Source organism: Primulina huaijiensis, chromosome 17, assembly GCF_012295235.1.
Source record: "Primulina huaijiensis isolate GDHJ02 chromosome 17, ASM1229523v2, whole genome shotgun sequence".
Classification (NCBI taxonomy): domain Eukaryota; kingdom Viridiplantae; phylum Streptophyta; class Magnoliopsida; order Lamiales; family Gesneriaceae; genus Primulina; species Primulina huaijiensis.
This window is the reverse complement of record NC_133322.1, coordinates 17,013,534-17,030,486: the sequence shown is the minus strand read 5'-3', so window position 1 is coordinate 17,030,486 and position 16,953 is coordinate 17,013,534. Positions and strand designations below refer to the sequence as shown.

The 16,953-nt window shown below is 32.4% G+C and overlaps 1 protein-coding gene across 1 annotated transcript; it reads right to left on the bottom strand.

The window, feature by feature from the left end:
• Nucleotides 1–10,611: 10,611 nt before the first annotated feature.
• Nucleotides 10,612–14,047, bottom strand: LOC140962352 (protein OCTOPUS-like). Its single transcript, XM_073421219.1, has 2 exons — nucleotides 11,830–14,047; nucleotides 10,612–11,081 (listed from the first exon to the last, which is right to left on the bottom strand). The coding sequence occupies exon 1, from the start codon at nucleotides 13,874–13,876 to the stop codon at nucleotides 11,918–11,920; it is 1,959 nt and encodes a 652-aa protein (XP_073277320.1). The 5' UTR covers nucleotides 13,877–14,047; the 3' UTR covers nucleotides 10,612–11,081; nucleotides 11,830–11,917.
• Between the last annotated feature and the right edge of the window lie 2,906 nt (nucleotides 14,048–16,953).

Below are 16,953 nucleotides of genomic sequence, written 5' to 3'. Positions count from 1 at the left end.
TGAATGTCAAGAATTAGATTAAGTTTAAGTTAGTATTAATATGCAGTTTTACGCTTCCGCATTTATTTATGTTGTTTAGAAATCTTTGGTTGTAAAAGACAATGTTTATTTCGTTGAAATTATGATATATAAACTGGTTCGCTTTATACTGTGCTACAAAAGGCTTGTTGTTTCGATCGTGTGATTGTTAAACAACGCCAGTGTCAATCCCGAGTTTCGGGGCGTGACAAAAACTTCATAATACTTCTATATTTTCTAAATTTCATATGAAATCAGGATTTTGGCAAATACAAATGTCTCAAAAGGACATATACAAAACCGCTTTTACAGTCTCTTTTGGACAATATGAATGAAATGTAATGCCTTTTGGGTTAAAAATGTCCCTTCTGAATTCCAAAGAATTATGAATGAAATCTTCAATGATTATTCAAAATACTGCATAGTTTATTTTGATGATGTCTTAGTCTTTTCGATAAAATACTTAATAAAATCAATTACAAAGATTTTTAAGAAGTTTAAATTATATTCTAGACTACTGCCCAAACATTAATAGAATAGCAAAACCTTTAGTACATAATAGGCTTAAGAAAAACCCAGTTCCATGGACAGAAAAACATACAGAGTTGGTCCAGATAATCAAAAAACAAGTATTAGAAATCTAATGTTTACATATTGCAGATCCTAGCCTACTGAAAAACAAGTATTAGAAATCCCGTGTTTACATATTACAGCCTACCAAAAATAGTTGAGACAAATGCCTCAGATCTAGGATATTGAGGTATTTTAAAACAAAAACAAGGAGACAGAGAGTGTATAGTTCAGTATACATCAACCTATTGGAACGACACCCAAAAGAATTATTCAACTATAAAAAAGAAAATTTTGGGCATTGTTTTATGCATACAAAAATTTCAAAGTGACTTGTTAAATTAATTGTTTTTTACTAAGAATAGATTGTAAAAGTGCAAAAGAAATTTTACAAAAAGATGTTCAAAATCTTGCATCAAAACAAATTTTTGAATGATGGCAGGCTATATTAACTATTTTTTATTTTAATATTGAATTTATCAAAGAAGATACAAATTCTCTTCCAGACTTCCTTACCCAAGAATTTCTTTAAGACAGAGTCAATGCCCCGAACAAAGGTAAAGACAAAAAGCCTATCCAAACCTCTGTTGATTCAGTGAAACCAAAAAGTTGGTATGAAATTGTTACAAGAAAAGAAGGGCTTAACACTGCCCAATCCAAACTCCAAATTCCAAAGAAAGAAAACTGTTATATTGAAACCAGACTTCAAATTCTTGAAGCTCTTCTTGAAACATCAAAGGACAAAAAAGCTCTAGAAAAAGAAAATTCCGAAGAAAAGTCCTCAAAATCCAAGTTTCAAATACTTTATAGGTATTGTCAAAATCAAATGATCTCCCTTAGTATCACTGGGTAGTCTTTGGTATCAAAGCCTGGGCTCTGATTTCTCAATATTCTTTTCTTTTAATCAAACTTTTGAAAACTTAATTCAATATGTCAGTCCTGAAAATAATATGAAAATTAATTAACACCAGAAAAATTATGTATATGTATGCATCACTTTCAATGACTAAAAGTATTGTATTGAAATATTTTGGCTAAAAGTCACAATTTTATACAATATTTGGCATTAATGAAATAAACTTTTTAATTATATATTAACGGGGGAGTCTTGTTTCATAACCATTATATGCAAATTTTTACTTATTGTTTATCTTACCACCCAAGGACGAAGTTAGACATTTTATTAGGGGGGAGAATTTTTTTCTTAAAAAATAACTTAGTATTAGNTTAATTAACACCAGAAAAATTATGTATATGTATGCATCACTTTCAATGACTAAAAGTATTGTATTGAAATATTTTGGCTAAAAGTCACAATTTTATACAATATTTGGCATTAATGAAATAAACTTTTTAATTATATATTAACGGGGGAGTCTTGTTTCATAACCATTATATGCAAATTTTTACTTATTGTTTATCTTACCACCCAAGGACGAAGTTAAGACATTTTATTAGGGGGCGAATTTTTTTCTTAAAAAATAACTTAGTATTAAATAAAATTTAAAATGTAGATATATGTTAACATTTACTTGTGAAATATTATTAATTAGATAAGCATATATCTATAGGAATTTTGCATTCTAATTGACCATTCACTAAAAAAACAAAAATCGACATAAACCGCTCAAAACTGTAAATCTTATTCTATATGTAAATCAGTGATTTTTTAAAAAAATAAATCTAATTGATTACATATGGCAATTCAATATGAATTTTCAGAAAAAAAAATTTTTAAAAACTGCATTGATTTCACCCCTAAATGGTACTTTCAATTTTATTTTATTTTTGGAAAAATAAGTTCAATAATTAAACTAAATTTAGTTTTGGTACCATAATTGGTCAAATTTCATATTTAATGTAATACAGTAGCTTCCTTTACAATTTTCAACAATAATATTAGCAAATTAGCAATATCTAGCACACCGTTAGCGTGCATGTTAGAAATATATAGCACTATGTTAGCACTCCGTTAAAAAAATTAGTCAACGCGCATGTTAGATATATATAGCACTCAGTTAGCACTCCACTTAAAAACAATAATAAAAGAAACATAGTTATTACAGCGCTAAAATCAAAATTTGGCGAACAATAAAAGAAAAAAGTTATTTCAAAACTAGTTTTCTTTATGAAAAGCAGTTTTTCTCTCTAGATCGCGCAATGTCACTTCCATGTTGGCTTTATCTTCGATACCAATTGCACCCCTAGTAGCATCATATCCTCCATTTTGGACATCTAGTCGTAATGAATTCCATTTAACCATTAAAGCTTGGTTTTTGCAAAGCATGCACCTCTAGCTTTTAGAACCTTAAATCTTTATCCATAATGTGAAGAGCTACATGTGCTTGTGCAATCTTCGTGCTTGATTTCGATCTTGTTGTTGATTAATTTAACAACCATGCGCTTCGGGATGTTCTTTTTAAGGTTGTCTTGGTGATATTCTTCCACTCGTCGATCGAAATATCTTCTGAATTCTTTTCATTTAACCGTGCACCTAAATCGGAGAAACCTCTGAGCATAAATCAAAGTACAATTGAATAAGAGCATTTCACGATCGGCATTCAAACAAATAAAACAAAGAAATTAAGATTACATTATTTAAATTAGACTTAATATATTACTATTTACTAGTTTTGTAAGGCTCTGAATAAATTATCCGGTAATCTGACATAATAAGAATAATTATTGAGTTGTAAATTAAAATAATTGTTTATACCAGATAATTGTAGAAAGTATGTTAAAATATTTATTTGAGAATATCAGAGTTAATACGATATAAAATATATTCGAAGATTTAAATAATGCAAGAAAAAAAAAATTCAAAATCGGAGATAAATAGACATGAGTTACTGTTTTTAGTAACTAAACTAAATTAAACAATTTTTTTTTTGGCACCCTCGTACCTACCCATTTTGGAAAGAAGAAAGAGCAATCTATTACCGAGCAAGAAACAAAGCCTTTCTCCCCTGCTCCTCGTCGCCTCTCTGCTCTAGCTGCCGCCGCCGCGTCGTGACGCCCAGCCACCGGAGATTGCAGCAGTGGAAAAATTATAAGTTCAATAATTAAACTAAATTTAGATTTGGTACCATAATTGGTCAAATTTCATATTTAATATAATACTGTAGCTACCTTTACAATTTTCAACAATAATATTAGCAAATTAGCAATATCTAGCACACCGTTAGCGTGCATGTTAGAAATATATAGCACTATGTTAGCACTCCGTTAAAAAAATTAGTCAACGCGCATGTTAGATATATATAGCACTCAGTTAGCACTCCACTTAAAAACAATAATAAAATAAACATAGTTATTACAGCGTTAAAATCAAAATTTGACGAACAATAAAAGAAAAAAGTTATTTCAACACTAGCTTTCTTTATGAAAAAACGGTTTTACTATATAGATCGCGCAATGTCACTTCCATGTTGGCTGTATCTTCCATACCAATTGCACCCCTAGTAGCATCATATCCTCCATTTTGGACATCTAATTGTAATGGATTCCATTTAACCATTAAAGCTTGGTTTTTGCAAAGCAAGCACCTGTAGCTTTTTGCAAACTTATATCTTTATACATGATGGCAAGAACAGCAGGTGCTAGTGCAATCCCAGTTCCTCTTGAAATATGGATGGCAAGAGGGATAATTGTTTCTCCAACACTATCTTTGACGAGTTCGAAATCCAGTAAGAGATCGAGGAACGTCTGTTGCTCGATTTTGTTTATGAATCTAACAACATGCATGAGCTTTGGGATTTTCTCTTTAAGGTCGTCTTGGTGATATTCTTCCACTCGTGATATTCTTCCACTCGTCGAGCAAAATATCTTCTGAATTCCATTCATTTCACCGTGCACCTAATACGAAGAATCCTTCGAGCATGAAACAATGTGCAATTGAATAGGAGCTTTTGTGGATCGATATTAAAACAAATCAAAGAAAGCAAATTCAGATTACATTATTTAAATTAGACATTAATATCTTACTATTTATTCAGTTAAACGATATATATAATTAAAACTCAACACCGTATTATATACTAATTTAATTTCAATTAATTCGGTGGTGTCTGAATGAAAATTATAATCATATCCTCGTATATACAATATTAATAATATTAAAGAGTATAGTGTAACTAACTTATAATTTGTAATTTATCTACAATTACTATATATTATCTGTTTTTAACATTTATTTTATTGCTCAATAATCTTTTATCTTAATCTAAAATTCTGAAAATTTAATTCAGCATGTCAGTTCTGAAAATAACATGAAAATTAATTCGAATAAAAAAGTTTATGTATTAAAAAAAGTCATGCATATGCACGCACCGCATGCAAAAGCGTTTTAGAATGAAAATATTAGGACTAAAAATATTTTTCCCTGTTTTATTCAATATTTTACATTAATAAGTATCTAATTAAACTTATTTAATTAATAATATAATAGGGAGATCTTGTTTCAGAACCACTGTATATAATCTTTTATGTATTATATTGCTTAATCTTTCCACCCAGACGATGTTAAAGACGAAATTTATATATAAGTTTTGGTAATCTCAAACTAAACCGTTCTAACTCGTGTTTATATTAAACAAATTTTTTAAAATGAACTAAATAAGACTACAAGTACAGTGATCAACATATGACATTACAAGCTAAATTAAATAGACAGATCGATTTGCTCAAATATTTTTGATACAAGCTAAATTAAATAGACAGATCGATTTGCTCAAATATTTTTGATAGAGTTTCTTCATCAGCATGACATGAACCAAGCTATTCGAACAGAACATATCAACTAAAAACTAGTATGTCAACATTCTCTGAAGACAAACAGTATATCTCCGAGCTTTTAATAAAGTTGTCAGCAAAGACAAAGTAGAGAAGATCTGTTGGTTGTCCTTTCAGCTAGTGTCCAATGAATTATAATTGGCCGATACTATATTTGACAAAACAACAAAGACACGTGACAATACCTGTATAAGTGTAGGCTACCCAATATATCTGTGAGTATCATATATATTTATTAATGATGGGAAGTAACACCTATAAATAAAGAATGCATCAAGAGTACTAAAGAGATCTCTCGAAGCAACTACTATTTTATTAATCTTCTTCAAGCATTCAAATAGCACATCATCCCTCAAAGATTCATCTTTAAGCTGTTTTTATATACACTAAATTTCTCGTCAGATCGATTAAGGATTAATATTGTACACTTTGTATTATCATTTATCTTTTACTCACGAGCGTAGTTGTATTGTGAGAATCGGTTGTAACTGTCAGAAACATGTTTCTGAACGGATCGAGTTGAAGTAAAGAGTACTAGGAGTTTCAGCTCATTAGGGTTGTGGAACCGATCTGAAATGAATTTGTACAAGCTGCACGAATCAAATTATCTAGTGAAATCTTTCTGTAAACAGAAGAAGGGATGACGTAGAAGGTTAGCCTTCGAACTTGCAAAAACAAATTCTTGTCTCTTTATGTTCTAATACTTGTGCTATTAAGATTATTGCCTATGCTGATAAGTCAACTGACGTAAATTGAGTTGTCACTCTTATATGATACTCACAAAGTAATTTGAGCAGTTTCCGCCAGTATAACTTGTTTCTAGTAGCTCAAATTAATCAGTTCGATTGGAATATTTATTTGAGCAGTTACCACAGCTTAAGTTTAACATTATTTGTCATAGTATGCATCACAGATCATTCACCCGCATCTAATTTTTATATTCGATCATAAAAAACTGAGCATTTAATTAAGAGGGTCGAATTTTTCTTAAATATGAATAATTATTAAATAAATTTTAAAGTATAGATATATTATTTTAACATTTACACGGGAAATCATATTAATTACAAAAGCATATATCTGTAAGAATTTTGCATTCTAGTTTGTCATTTATCAAAAACCAAAAAACCGAAAAAAACCATTCGAAACCATAATTCTGATTTAACATGTAAAAAGGTTATTTTTAAAAAAACAGGCTAACCAAACTCATATGGCAATTCAGTTTGAATTAAAAAAAAAAAAAAAAAAAAAAAAAAAAAAACTGGAAAACGACATCGTGATAACCTGTAATTAGTACTTTCATTTTTAGTATTATTTTCAGGAAATTATGTAATTAAACTAATTTTAGTTTTGATTCCAGAATTAGCCAGGTCATATTTAATGTAATATATTTGCTTCTCTTACAATTTTCAACAATGATTTGCGTTCATGTTATAGCAATGTAATCTAGCACTATGTTAACGTGCATGTTAGCAATATCTAACACTATGTTAACACTCCGTTAAAAAATTGGTCTGCGTGCATGTTGCTAATATCTAGCACTCTGTGCATGTTAGCAATATCTAGCGCTATGTTAACATTTCACTGAAAAATTGGTTAGCATGCATGTTAGTAATATCTAACACTAAGTTAGCATTCCGCTAAAAAATATAATAGAAGAAACATGTTTATTGCATCACTAAAATCAAAATTAAATTAGGCGAATGATAAAAGAAACAAAATTATTTCAACACTAGCTATTTTTATGCAACACAATTTTTCTCTCTAGATCACTAAATTTCATTTCCATGTTGGCTATATCTTCCATACCAACTGCACCCATAGCAGCATTATCTCCTCCATTACCATTTTCCCTTGACAGATCAAGATTTTTAACGTGACATCTTATTTTCGGACATCTAATTTTAATGAATCACATATATATAGCTAGTGGCGGAGCCACATGCTCGTACATCCGGGCTTTAGCTCGGGTGACCCAATTTTTTTTTAAAAAAATTGTACGTAAATTTTTTTTAAAAAAATTGGGTCACCCGAGCTAAAGCCCGGGTGTGCGAGCATGTGACTCCGCCACTGGCTATATATATGTGATTCATTAAATAGGTAAATTTTGTATAATTTTGGAATAATATAATATTATTCCGGGTATATCAATTTAAAATATTAAAAAATTTTAGAGTTTAAAATTCTAGTATGGGCAGAACCATATTTCTGGTTCCGCCACTTGTATATAGCCATTTTTGGGTCATCAAGCAGCTTGGAATTAGGCCTTGGCCGTAACGCATGCTCCGAAGCTTTCCTAACCTGTATAATTTAAAGTGGGGCCGAGAGTTTAACCTTAATACCATTGAAGCTTGGTTTTCTCAATGCACCTCTAGCTTTTAGCAACCTTAGATCTTTATGCATGATAGCAGGAACTGCAGGTGCTAGTGAAAACCCTGGTTCCTCTAGAAAGATGGATGCCAAGAGGGATAAATATTTTTGGGAAAATTTTGTTTTTGTTCATATATGTTTACTTCTTTGCGATTTTTTGGTCTTCTATTTTATCACATTTCAATTTTTTAGTCTTTTTTCAAAACTTGGCACTGACATGGAACAAATGCAGTGCTGATGTGCTGATGATTTGTATAGTGTCACATCAGCTCTCCCAATGAAAAATGACTAAAATTGAAAAAACTTTACATAACTAAAACTGAAATTTGATAATATAGATGACCACAATCACAGAATAAACAAAAATATAGAACCAAAAATACAGGTTTCTCTAATTTTTTATAACTGTATAGGTCAAGAAATAAAATGCATTTGCAAGTGTTGTTGATTTTGGGCATTGAACCACATGTAGACGGTTTAAATATTAATTCACGCAAGTCCAGTAAAAATTAGTTTATATGAATTTATATAAATTACTGATGTGAATAAAGTGATTTTTTTTATAATTCCTAAATTATGGGGTGTGAGGACTCGAACTTGAGCCATTTACAAGGGGAAAGTGGGTGAGACCACTTAGGCCAAAGTCCGGTCTCGTGAATAAAGTGATTTACTGATCACTTGTATGGAATTGTTGTCCTTGAAGGTGCACATTTTGGCTTGCCCTATTTCTAATTTTCGTGAACACTTTCAAGAGAATCTATGTGATTAAATATTAATTATAATGAAATGCCCTACTTTAAGGTATGTGGATTGAAAGTAAGGGATTTTTTCCTTATCTTGAATTTTGTGTTTATTTTATTAAGAAATCTGTTAGAAGTTTTGGGGATATAACTGTAATTATAAATGTTTAAATATTATCAATTAAATAAGTTATAAACTGATGTTGTCTGATTTATAATTATAAATTAGTGTAAGGGCTTAATTGTCATGATATTCATGTTGTCTGGATGTCATATGAGATATTTCTCGTTTGTTGATGGGCAAAATTAGAATAATCAAAATTGTTCAATGATAAAAACATTGTTATGGTCCTTCCAAATTTTACAGAACGTCGTCTCAGTTTTGTATCTCATCAATAAAACTCTATGATCGGGAAGGAAACTTCAAAATTGAATATCATTACAAAATCAACTGTAAATCATGGATTCTGATATGCTTCTGCAATTTTATTTATTATTTGTGTGATTTCATTATAATTGAATAGAATTTATGGAACCCGATTGTTTTCTTCAATGTCAATATAGCTACCATGAATATATTTTTTGAAAGAAAGTATATGAACCAAAAGAACAAAGCATTGGATATGTTATGGTTGAAAATTTTGATTTTTCATAACTATCGTTATATCTTGGAACATTGAAAATTTTTTATTTTTCATAACCATCGTTATATCTTGGACCATTGACTCCAATTTTACTTATAATGCTAACATTATGGATCAAGTTCGAATGACATATTTGCGAAACGGTCCATGTCAACCTTCACTCTGTAAGTTCCCAAAAATTTTTTTGGAGTTAGTCAATTTAGAAGGTTCAATCATTCACGTTTTATGATTAAAAGATTTTATATTTTTTGTTTTATTAATTATAATATATTGTCGTTGTTGTCTATATTGAACCAAGATCTTAATTCCACCCATGCACGATACCTAGAGAAAAGCCTACAACTTTCATGGTAATAAGATTGGAAAATATGTGTATAAAAATGCATATGACCACGAGAAGTGTTATGTGTCAAACTTGTAAAAGAAGAATATGTGACATTTTTAAGTCTTTTAATGAAACATGATGCACGCAAAATAAATCACATTTGAAATATGAGTAAAATGAGATTTGCAGAGATAGAGAGCCAAAAATTTACAATTTATTTGAAATTGATGTATGATATTAAATGAATAGATATGGAGAGATTAATGTGAAGGTGAGTCTAAAAGTCAATTTGCACCTATACATACCCCATCAAAATCACACATTAAAATACAATAAAAAAAACATCAATCAAATTTTTTTATAGGACTCTTCGGGCTTCAAAAAAGGGACTTTTTGAAGTTCTATCGAGTTCCACACGTGTCACACCTTAAATCCTAAACATATCGACACCGGTGTTATTTAACAAATAAATTTGAAAACAAACTAGCTTTGTAGTATAGTATAAATTAAAACAGTATATTTCGTAAATAAACTCCAAAATAAACTTATCTTTACAATGCCAAATTCCCAAAAAAATGAAATATAATTACGGAAGCGTCTTACAACTTAAAAATTGAAATAATAAAGATAACAAAACTTAAAACCAAAAGTGAAGTTCTCGATAATGCTTTCATCATCATTCCCAAAACGCATATTTTTCTTTCTTCTCTACTTGTTCTTCTCTATCATCTGAGGAGAAAAAAAATTGAGTGATATAGTCGTTACTCAGTAAGTGGAGATCGATCGCACATTAACAAACTTCCCTCAACACTATTGCTGATGTTTTACAGTGGGCAACATCAAGTTTTGAGGAATGAAATGAATGATATGATTTTGCCAATTGTCATACTCCATGGATGATTTTCATCCAAACATAGAAAATGCACCCTATGTAGCATAGGAAATGCCTTATTTGAAACGTTTGTTTAGCATACTTTTTACTTATATCTTACATAAAATATATATCAATTTTATATATTTTTTCACATAACACATTAATTTCGATTTGACACATATTTATCTTACATGTTATAACTATTAGATTTGACGAAGGAGGTAAACGATGAATACAATAAGTACACAAGAGGCATAAAACACATGTATTGCTGCAGGAAATGTTAAAACTCCTATCATTTCATCAAAAAAAAAAAAGGAGGTTTTCCATTTTAGATAAACAAAACAACCCAAATTCTCATACTCCACGATTGACCCATTACACTAGAGAGATGTACAGATTCCTCAGTGAAGAATATGACTATAATGAAAAATTCTGACAAATACAGATGATGTCTTGTGATTCGTGGCTGGCTGCTAGATAGATTCTGATTCACCAGTCCTTTTTATGCAGTCCTTTTTGGTACATATTGCCCCCTGATAATCATAAAGCATATTCTTGATCGTACAAATATGTCCAAGACATAATTTCAAGCTTGTAACAACTGACTCAGAGAACTTGGAGCTCTGAACATCCCAGTCTTCTTCAGAGACCGACGACCGCATTGAACTTAACCCCGACTTGTTGACATGGTTTGTCGAGGCCTAGCACGGTTAATGGTCCTTGAAGCCATGGTGGCGAATGGTCGCCTAAACAGTCAATTTCAGTGACGGAAGAAGAGACACACAAGAATGGAAGTTTTGCACAAAATCACGTGCAAACACAAAATAAGCGCATGTGTAGTGAATGGTATCAGCTAAAATGTGATCAACACACATGAGACCATGGTAAAATTGTGTGACGAACACTTATGTATGTTTTACTGTAAAAGTTTGTGGATATTCAATCTGTATTATTGAGTCTGGACCCTGTAGTGTGTCCCTCACCATACTGATTGTGGCGATTTATCCCGAGCTTTTCGCCTTTGTATACATCAAATCAAGAAAGTAGATAAATGTTCATAAAGCGAGTGACATCGGAACAAGAAAAGGCTATTGATGTTCATAAAGCTGGTAAAGAATATCATTGAACTATTCTTTTGTTCAGAGTTTGTTAAAATCAAAGGAAACATATATTTAAGAGGAATAATAATTCAAAGAGCCGGAATGACGTCGTCCGGCCGGAGTGGTTTGTGTATAGGGCAATGGCATGCCATAGGCAGCCATGTTCCATAATCACATTTCTATAGCATTCATAGGGAAAAAACAAACATAAAAGATGAAAACAAAGGAACTTGATTCGGTTTTCCCAAAAACTGGCAAGTAAAAACATTAGATTTCCTCATTATTTAAATAATCCCATAAATCATAATAATATCCTAAACAAAGACCAAAAATGCATCGCAAACAACAAGGATCTAGTTAGGAATTCAGCGTTGAATCAAAAGAACTAGAGGACCTTGAATTTTAGTACAGCCGAAGGACGCTTCTTATTGAGTGTGAGTGGTTCGGTTTGACTTTACCAAGTCCCGCTCTCCGGCTGCTCCTCATTGGCGCAAGTAGAAACGCAGGAGTCCATTATCGATGTGCTTTGGAGAATATCTTGCACTCCGATTCCTTTCCAACACGAAATCGTCCCTCTTCTTTCCCCCGTGCCCATTCACCTCGACATTTGAATGCCTCACACTCCCGAATGATCCACCAACTTGAGGGGCATTTCTCCAGCTCGCACTACTATTGCTTCGAGGCACATTTCTGTTGAATCCGCCTCTCAGGTCGATGCTTCCTTCCCTCCTTGATTCTTGCCAAGACTCAGAAAAAGACCTCTCCACCCAATTCACGTGAATTGTTCTTTCCTCCTCATTTTCATCTTTGTTACCACCATTTCTCCGGTATATAAAGCCCCATAATCTCCAACTCCATCTCCTAGATTTCTTCGACTCCTTCCTCTCCCCATTGCCTATCACAGAACTGCTACCATCCTTAAATCCGCTACCCAATTCAAAAGTCTCGGAACAGTCATCCCTCATAGAGTTTGAATTCGAATCCCTCAGATCTCGTTCCCCAACTACCACTTTTGTCCCTTGAAAATAGTCCATAGTAGTGGGTGAGACTTTCGCATTCAACACCATCTTCAGTTCATCAATCTCAGCTACCACGGCGGCGGCAGTCTTCCTGAACGAACTAGACCCATCAAGACTCTTCCTCCTTTTTGATGAAGAGTCAGAGTAATACTCTCTGGTCTGCACAGACCCTCCAGGCACACCCTCTTCATTTGCAAAATTTCTTGATGGCTCCTCAACTGGAATTTGCATGTCCGAGCTCAACACGTGCACAGCAGGGGCATCCTCCATCACAGAAAGCATAGGTGCCATTCTAAGAAAACTCCTCCCAATCAGATATCCATCCCAAGAAGCTCGAGGCTCGTCAAAGGAGCATCTAGGATCATCAAAACTGATTCTCCCAGCATCTAGAGAAAACCGGGGATCTGTATCACACGACCTCCTCCCAAATCCATAATCAGCAATCTCAGACTGTGTCTCCCTATACTGCCTAGAAATCGGTTTCTCTACAGGCAATTTAGCTCTAATTTTGTCATTGTTCGGCTTCTTCATCTTTTGCTTTTGCTTTTGCCTCCACTTCTGCCATTTCTTGCTGAAAACTGAGGCTGCAGCCCAAAACCCCCCTCCTGAACTCTTCTTATCCTGACTATCAAGATTTATATGGTCTTTCATAGGCTTCAAATTACTCACGCTCAATACCTCTTCTTCCACAATCTCACTACTACCATTCACCTCAAGCTCAACCACATTTATCAAATTTTCCAAATCGGAAATTTGAAAGGGTATAATTTCATCTCCATCTACTCCACCACCAGAATAGTCCACGACCACAACACCATCCTCTACGTTTTCAAGGTCATTATAATCTCCGTCGTTTTCTGTTTCCTCCAATACTGGCTTACTCACTATACAAGATTCGATTTTTTGGCTACTCGAGAGGTTTTGATGAGAAGAAGAAGCGGAAGAGGAAGCTTTATTGTGACTGGTTGTACTTTTATTCTCGTCTTCTAGTGTGAAGAGTGACGAAAGAGTGTTTCTTACCCGAACGTCACAAGATTTCCTCTGCGGCTCAAATGTCTGGCCTAAAGCTTCGTTCTTGGAAGCAGAAAAAGACTTCGTGCGACGTAGCTCGGGCAAAAACGAATTGGAATTTGAGGCCTTATTAACTGGCTTCGGAGGAGGAGGAAGGACGCTGTTTGCTTTCGAAGCGGACGAAAAAAGGGACTTGATTGCGGTGACCGCCGCGGCGGAAGCCGACGAGGGGAGGCTGGAGGAGGAGGGAGTGTTGGAGGCTGAGTGATCTAGAGAGGTAAGACGCTCGCAGAGGCAAGAGGGGCAGAACCCGGTGTACTGCTCATTGGGGTGGTGGTCACAGCTGAAAGAGGAACGCGGCGGAGGAGGCGGAGGCGGAGGCGCTGTTGGGTCTGCAGAAGTGGGATTCATAACCGCTGGAAGCGAGTGCAAACACAGCTACACCCCCCGCTCATGTTAGTATCAAACAATCAATCCGAGGGTCTCACTCAGTTTGGGGCGTTTTCTCCTTACTTCTGAACTGTTGAACGAGCAAGGAAGAAAGGGAATTGCATTAAAGAGAGAGAAACGAAAATGTTTGCACTTCTCTCTCTTCAAATACTTTTTTTAAAATTTAAAAAAAAAAAAAAACTTTTGCCGTTTGATCCAGGCAAAAACTTATGTGAGACGATCTCACATATCGTATTTTATGAGACGGAACTCTTATTTGAGTCATCTATGAAAATCTATTATTTTTTATGCTAAGAGTATTACTTTTTATCGTAAATATCGGTAAAATTGACTCGTCTCACAGATAAAGATTCGTGAGACCGTCTCATCTATTTTTTATTATTATCATGGATTTCAGTTGAAAAAACGTATGTATTTTTTTGACCACACGATGGTCAAAAAATAAGTTTTAATACATTATACTGTTTTTAGCCAAAAAATATGAACATTATGTGGCACACACATACTTTTTCTATTTTACCCTCGTTATAGTAATTGATTTACAAAAATTACCAAATTCAATTCATTTTTTTCCCCGAAAAAATAAAGTAATACAATAATAATAATAATAATAATAATAATAATAATAATAATAATATAAATAGACGAACATATAATTATATACATACGCTTAATTCTCCATATTTTTACATAATTATTACTCAAATATCACTAACTTTGATACTTAAAAATAATAATATATCATAACAATAATAAAATAATGCAAAGTTAGATTATTATTAAATAATAAAAACTATTTTTGTTGGGATCTGTAATGTGTTTAGGAGGAGATGAAAAAACACTTCAAAAATTTTATCTAAAACAATGTCAAATAGTGCGATCGATCTCGATAGTGTTAGCTATAAAAGACCTGATTTCCTCAAAACTTTAAGAAACGGTTGGATCACAAATTTGTGCGAAAAAACGGTATAATTGTTCTTATAAAGACTATATACTCAAATATAGCGGATTAATAAGATAAAAAATTACGATAAAAAAATGACACAATAATTTTTATGAGTGTTCGGAAACTCAAGATCTAAAGTCACTACTTCTTTCACTTAGGAATGATTTCACTATAAGACTTTAGTTATACAAAACTTTATAACAACTCACTTCAATATTATGGTTTATCCACTTTCTAAGTTGAAACTCCTCATATTCTCACAAGCGGTTGAGACTCGCAATCTAACAACCAATACAACACGAATGAATTAAAGTAATGAATCATTCGATTCAATTTGTCGAAAACTCCTCAAACAATCTTGTGAAGAAACGACCGAGTGATTTGACAGAAACCCTTGATGATCCTTGAAAATCTGATGAACGTTCTTTGATGAGTGGGCTGTTGAGCATTGTATATATCTTGTGAGGATTAAAAGTGCTCAGAAATCTTTTAGTATGCTTCAAGTGTGTAAAAATATAGACATCGTTCTATAATCTTGGAATTATCTATATATAGTACTTTGTATCTTTTCATTCAACGTTCGACTGTAACTCAATAAATGAGCATTAATGCAATAGTACTGTTTCCTCATCTTTTTCTTATATATTGTACATTTTAATTGATAAGCAATTTGACATTTACTAAACTGATGGGCAACTGCCACTAGTAGCACAAAGTAACTAGTTCAGCGTAGAATTTTAAGGAAAACAATCTGATATACTGATATCCAGTATTGTCGTTCATGATCATTCTACCAATTTTTCTGATAAAGTATGTGAGATCTTTGTAAGATGTGTGGCTTTATCTAAAGATAACTTTACTCGACTGTTTATTAATGTTCTTGGATAGAAAGAACGGTCGAGTACTCCATGTGCCACAAACTGGTGCGTAGAAGGGCTCGAGTAAATCAATTATACTACTGATGATGAAGCGGTTGAATAGCTTAGCATTACAAGACCGGTTAAATTGATTCTTCTGAAGCGGCTGAGTACCTGTAAAATAAGATTAAACAACGGCTGGATATAATACAATAAGTTATTGTTTGTTATTACCAAAATTAAAGAATCTATCAATTTTCTATAATTCAAATGTCTCCTAAAACAAAATCGCAATCTTTTTTTTAAACTTAATATAAATCTATTTATAATATAATTTCAATCTTCTAAGCAACTTGATCTTTTCTTATCGATGTAGATTCACTTCATATATAAGCAATTGAAATCAAAGAATTTTCGTGTTTTAATCTTATAAGAAAATGGATCCTTTTATATAGCATACACGTACTTTTCCAATTTTGTCGTCATCATAATTGATTTTACAAAACCATCCTCAACAAATTTATCAAGTGTGTATAAACGAAGGACATAGTTATCGAGTAGGTCTCTTGTGAGACGGTCTCACGAATTTTTATCTGTGAAACGGGTCAATCCTACCGATATTCACAATAAAAAGTAATAATCTTAGTATAAAAACTAATATTTTTTCATGGATGACCCAAATAAGTGATCTGTCTCACAAAATACGACCCGTGAGACCGCCTCACACAAGTTTTTGCCCAAAGTTATCATTAATTCAAAATGTAAAACCTTGATCTTGGTCCTCACTTTATAGTATTACATTGTGAATTGTCAACTTTGTTCATTGTTTCTATATATTTCAAAAAGTTGGTGAAAAATAAGTTGAGATATTTTATTAAAATAAATTATTATGATATGGTTAAAACAGAAAAAAGTCAACAAAACTTAAAAGAAAATATATTGTAATATTCATAGTGAATTGTCAATTTTGTCCATAGTTTATGTATATTTAAAACTGTTGATGAAAAATAAGTGGGATATTTTTGCAAAAAATTATTACTATATAGTGTAAACTGGAAAAGTCAACAAAATTCGAATTATAAGTGAAGAGTTGGTAAAACTCTAACACTGTAATAATAATAATAATATTGTAATATTTACATACAAAGTTATATTATTAAATTTATGTATATGCAAGGGTGCTAGTAACAATAATAGGGGCATTTAAATTTATAGCCTCCTCACCTCTTGTTTTT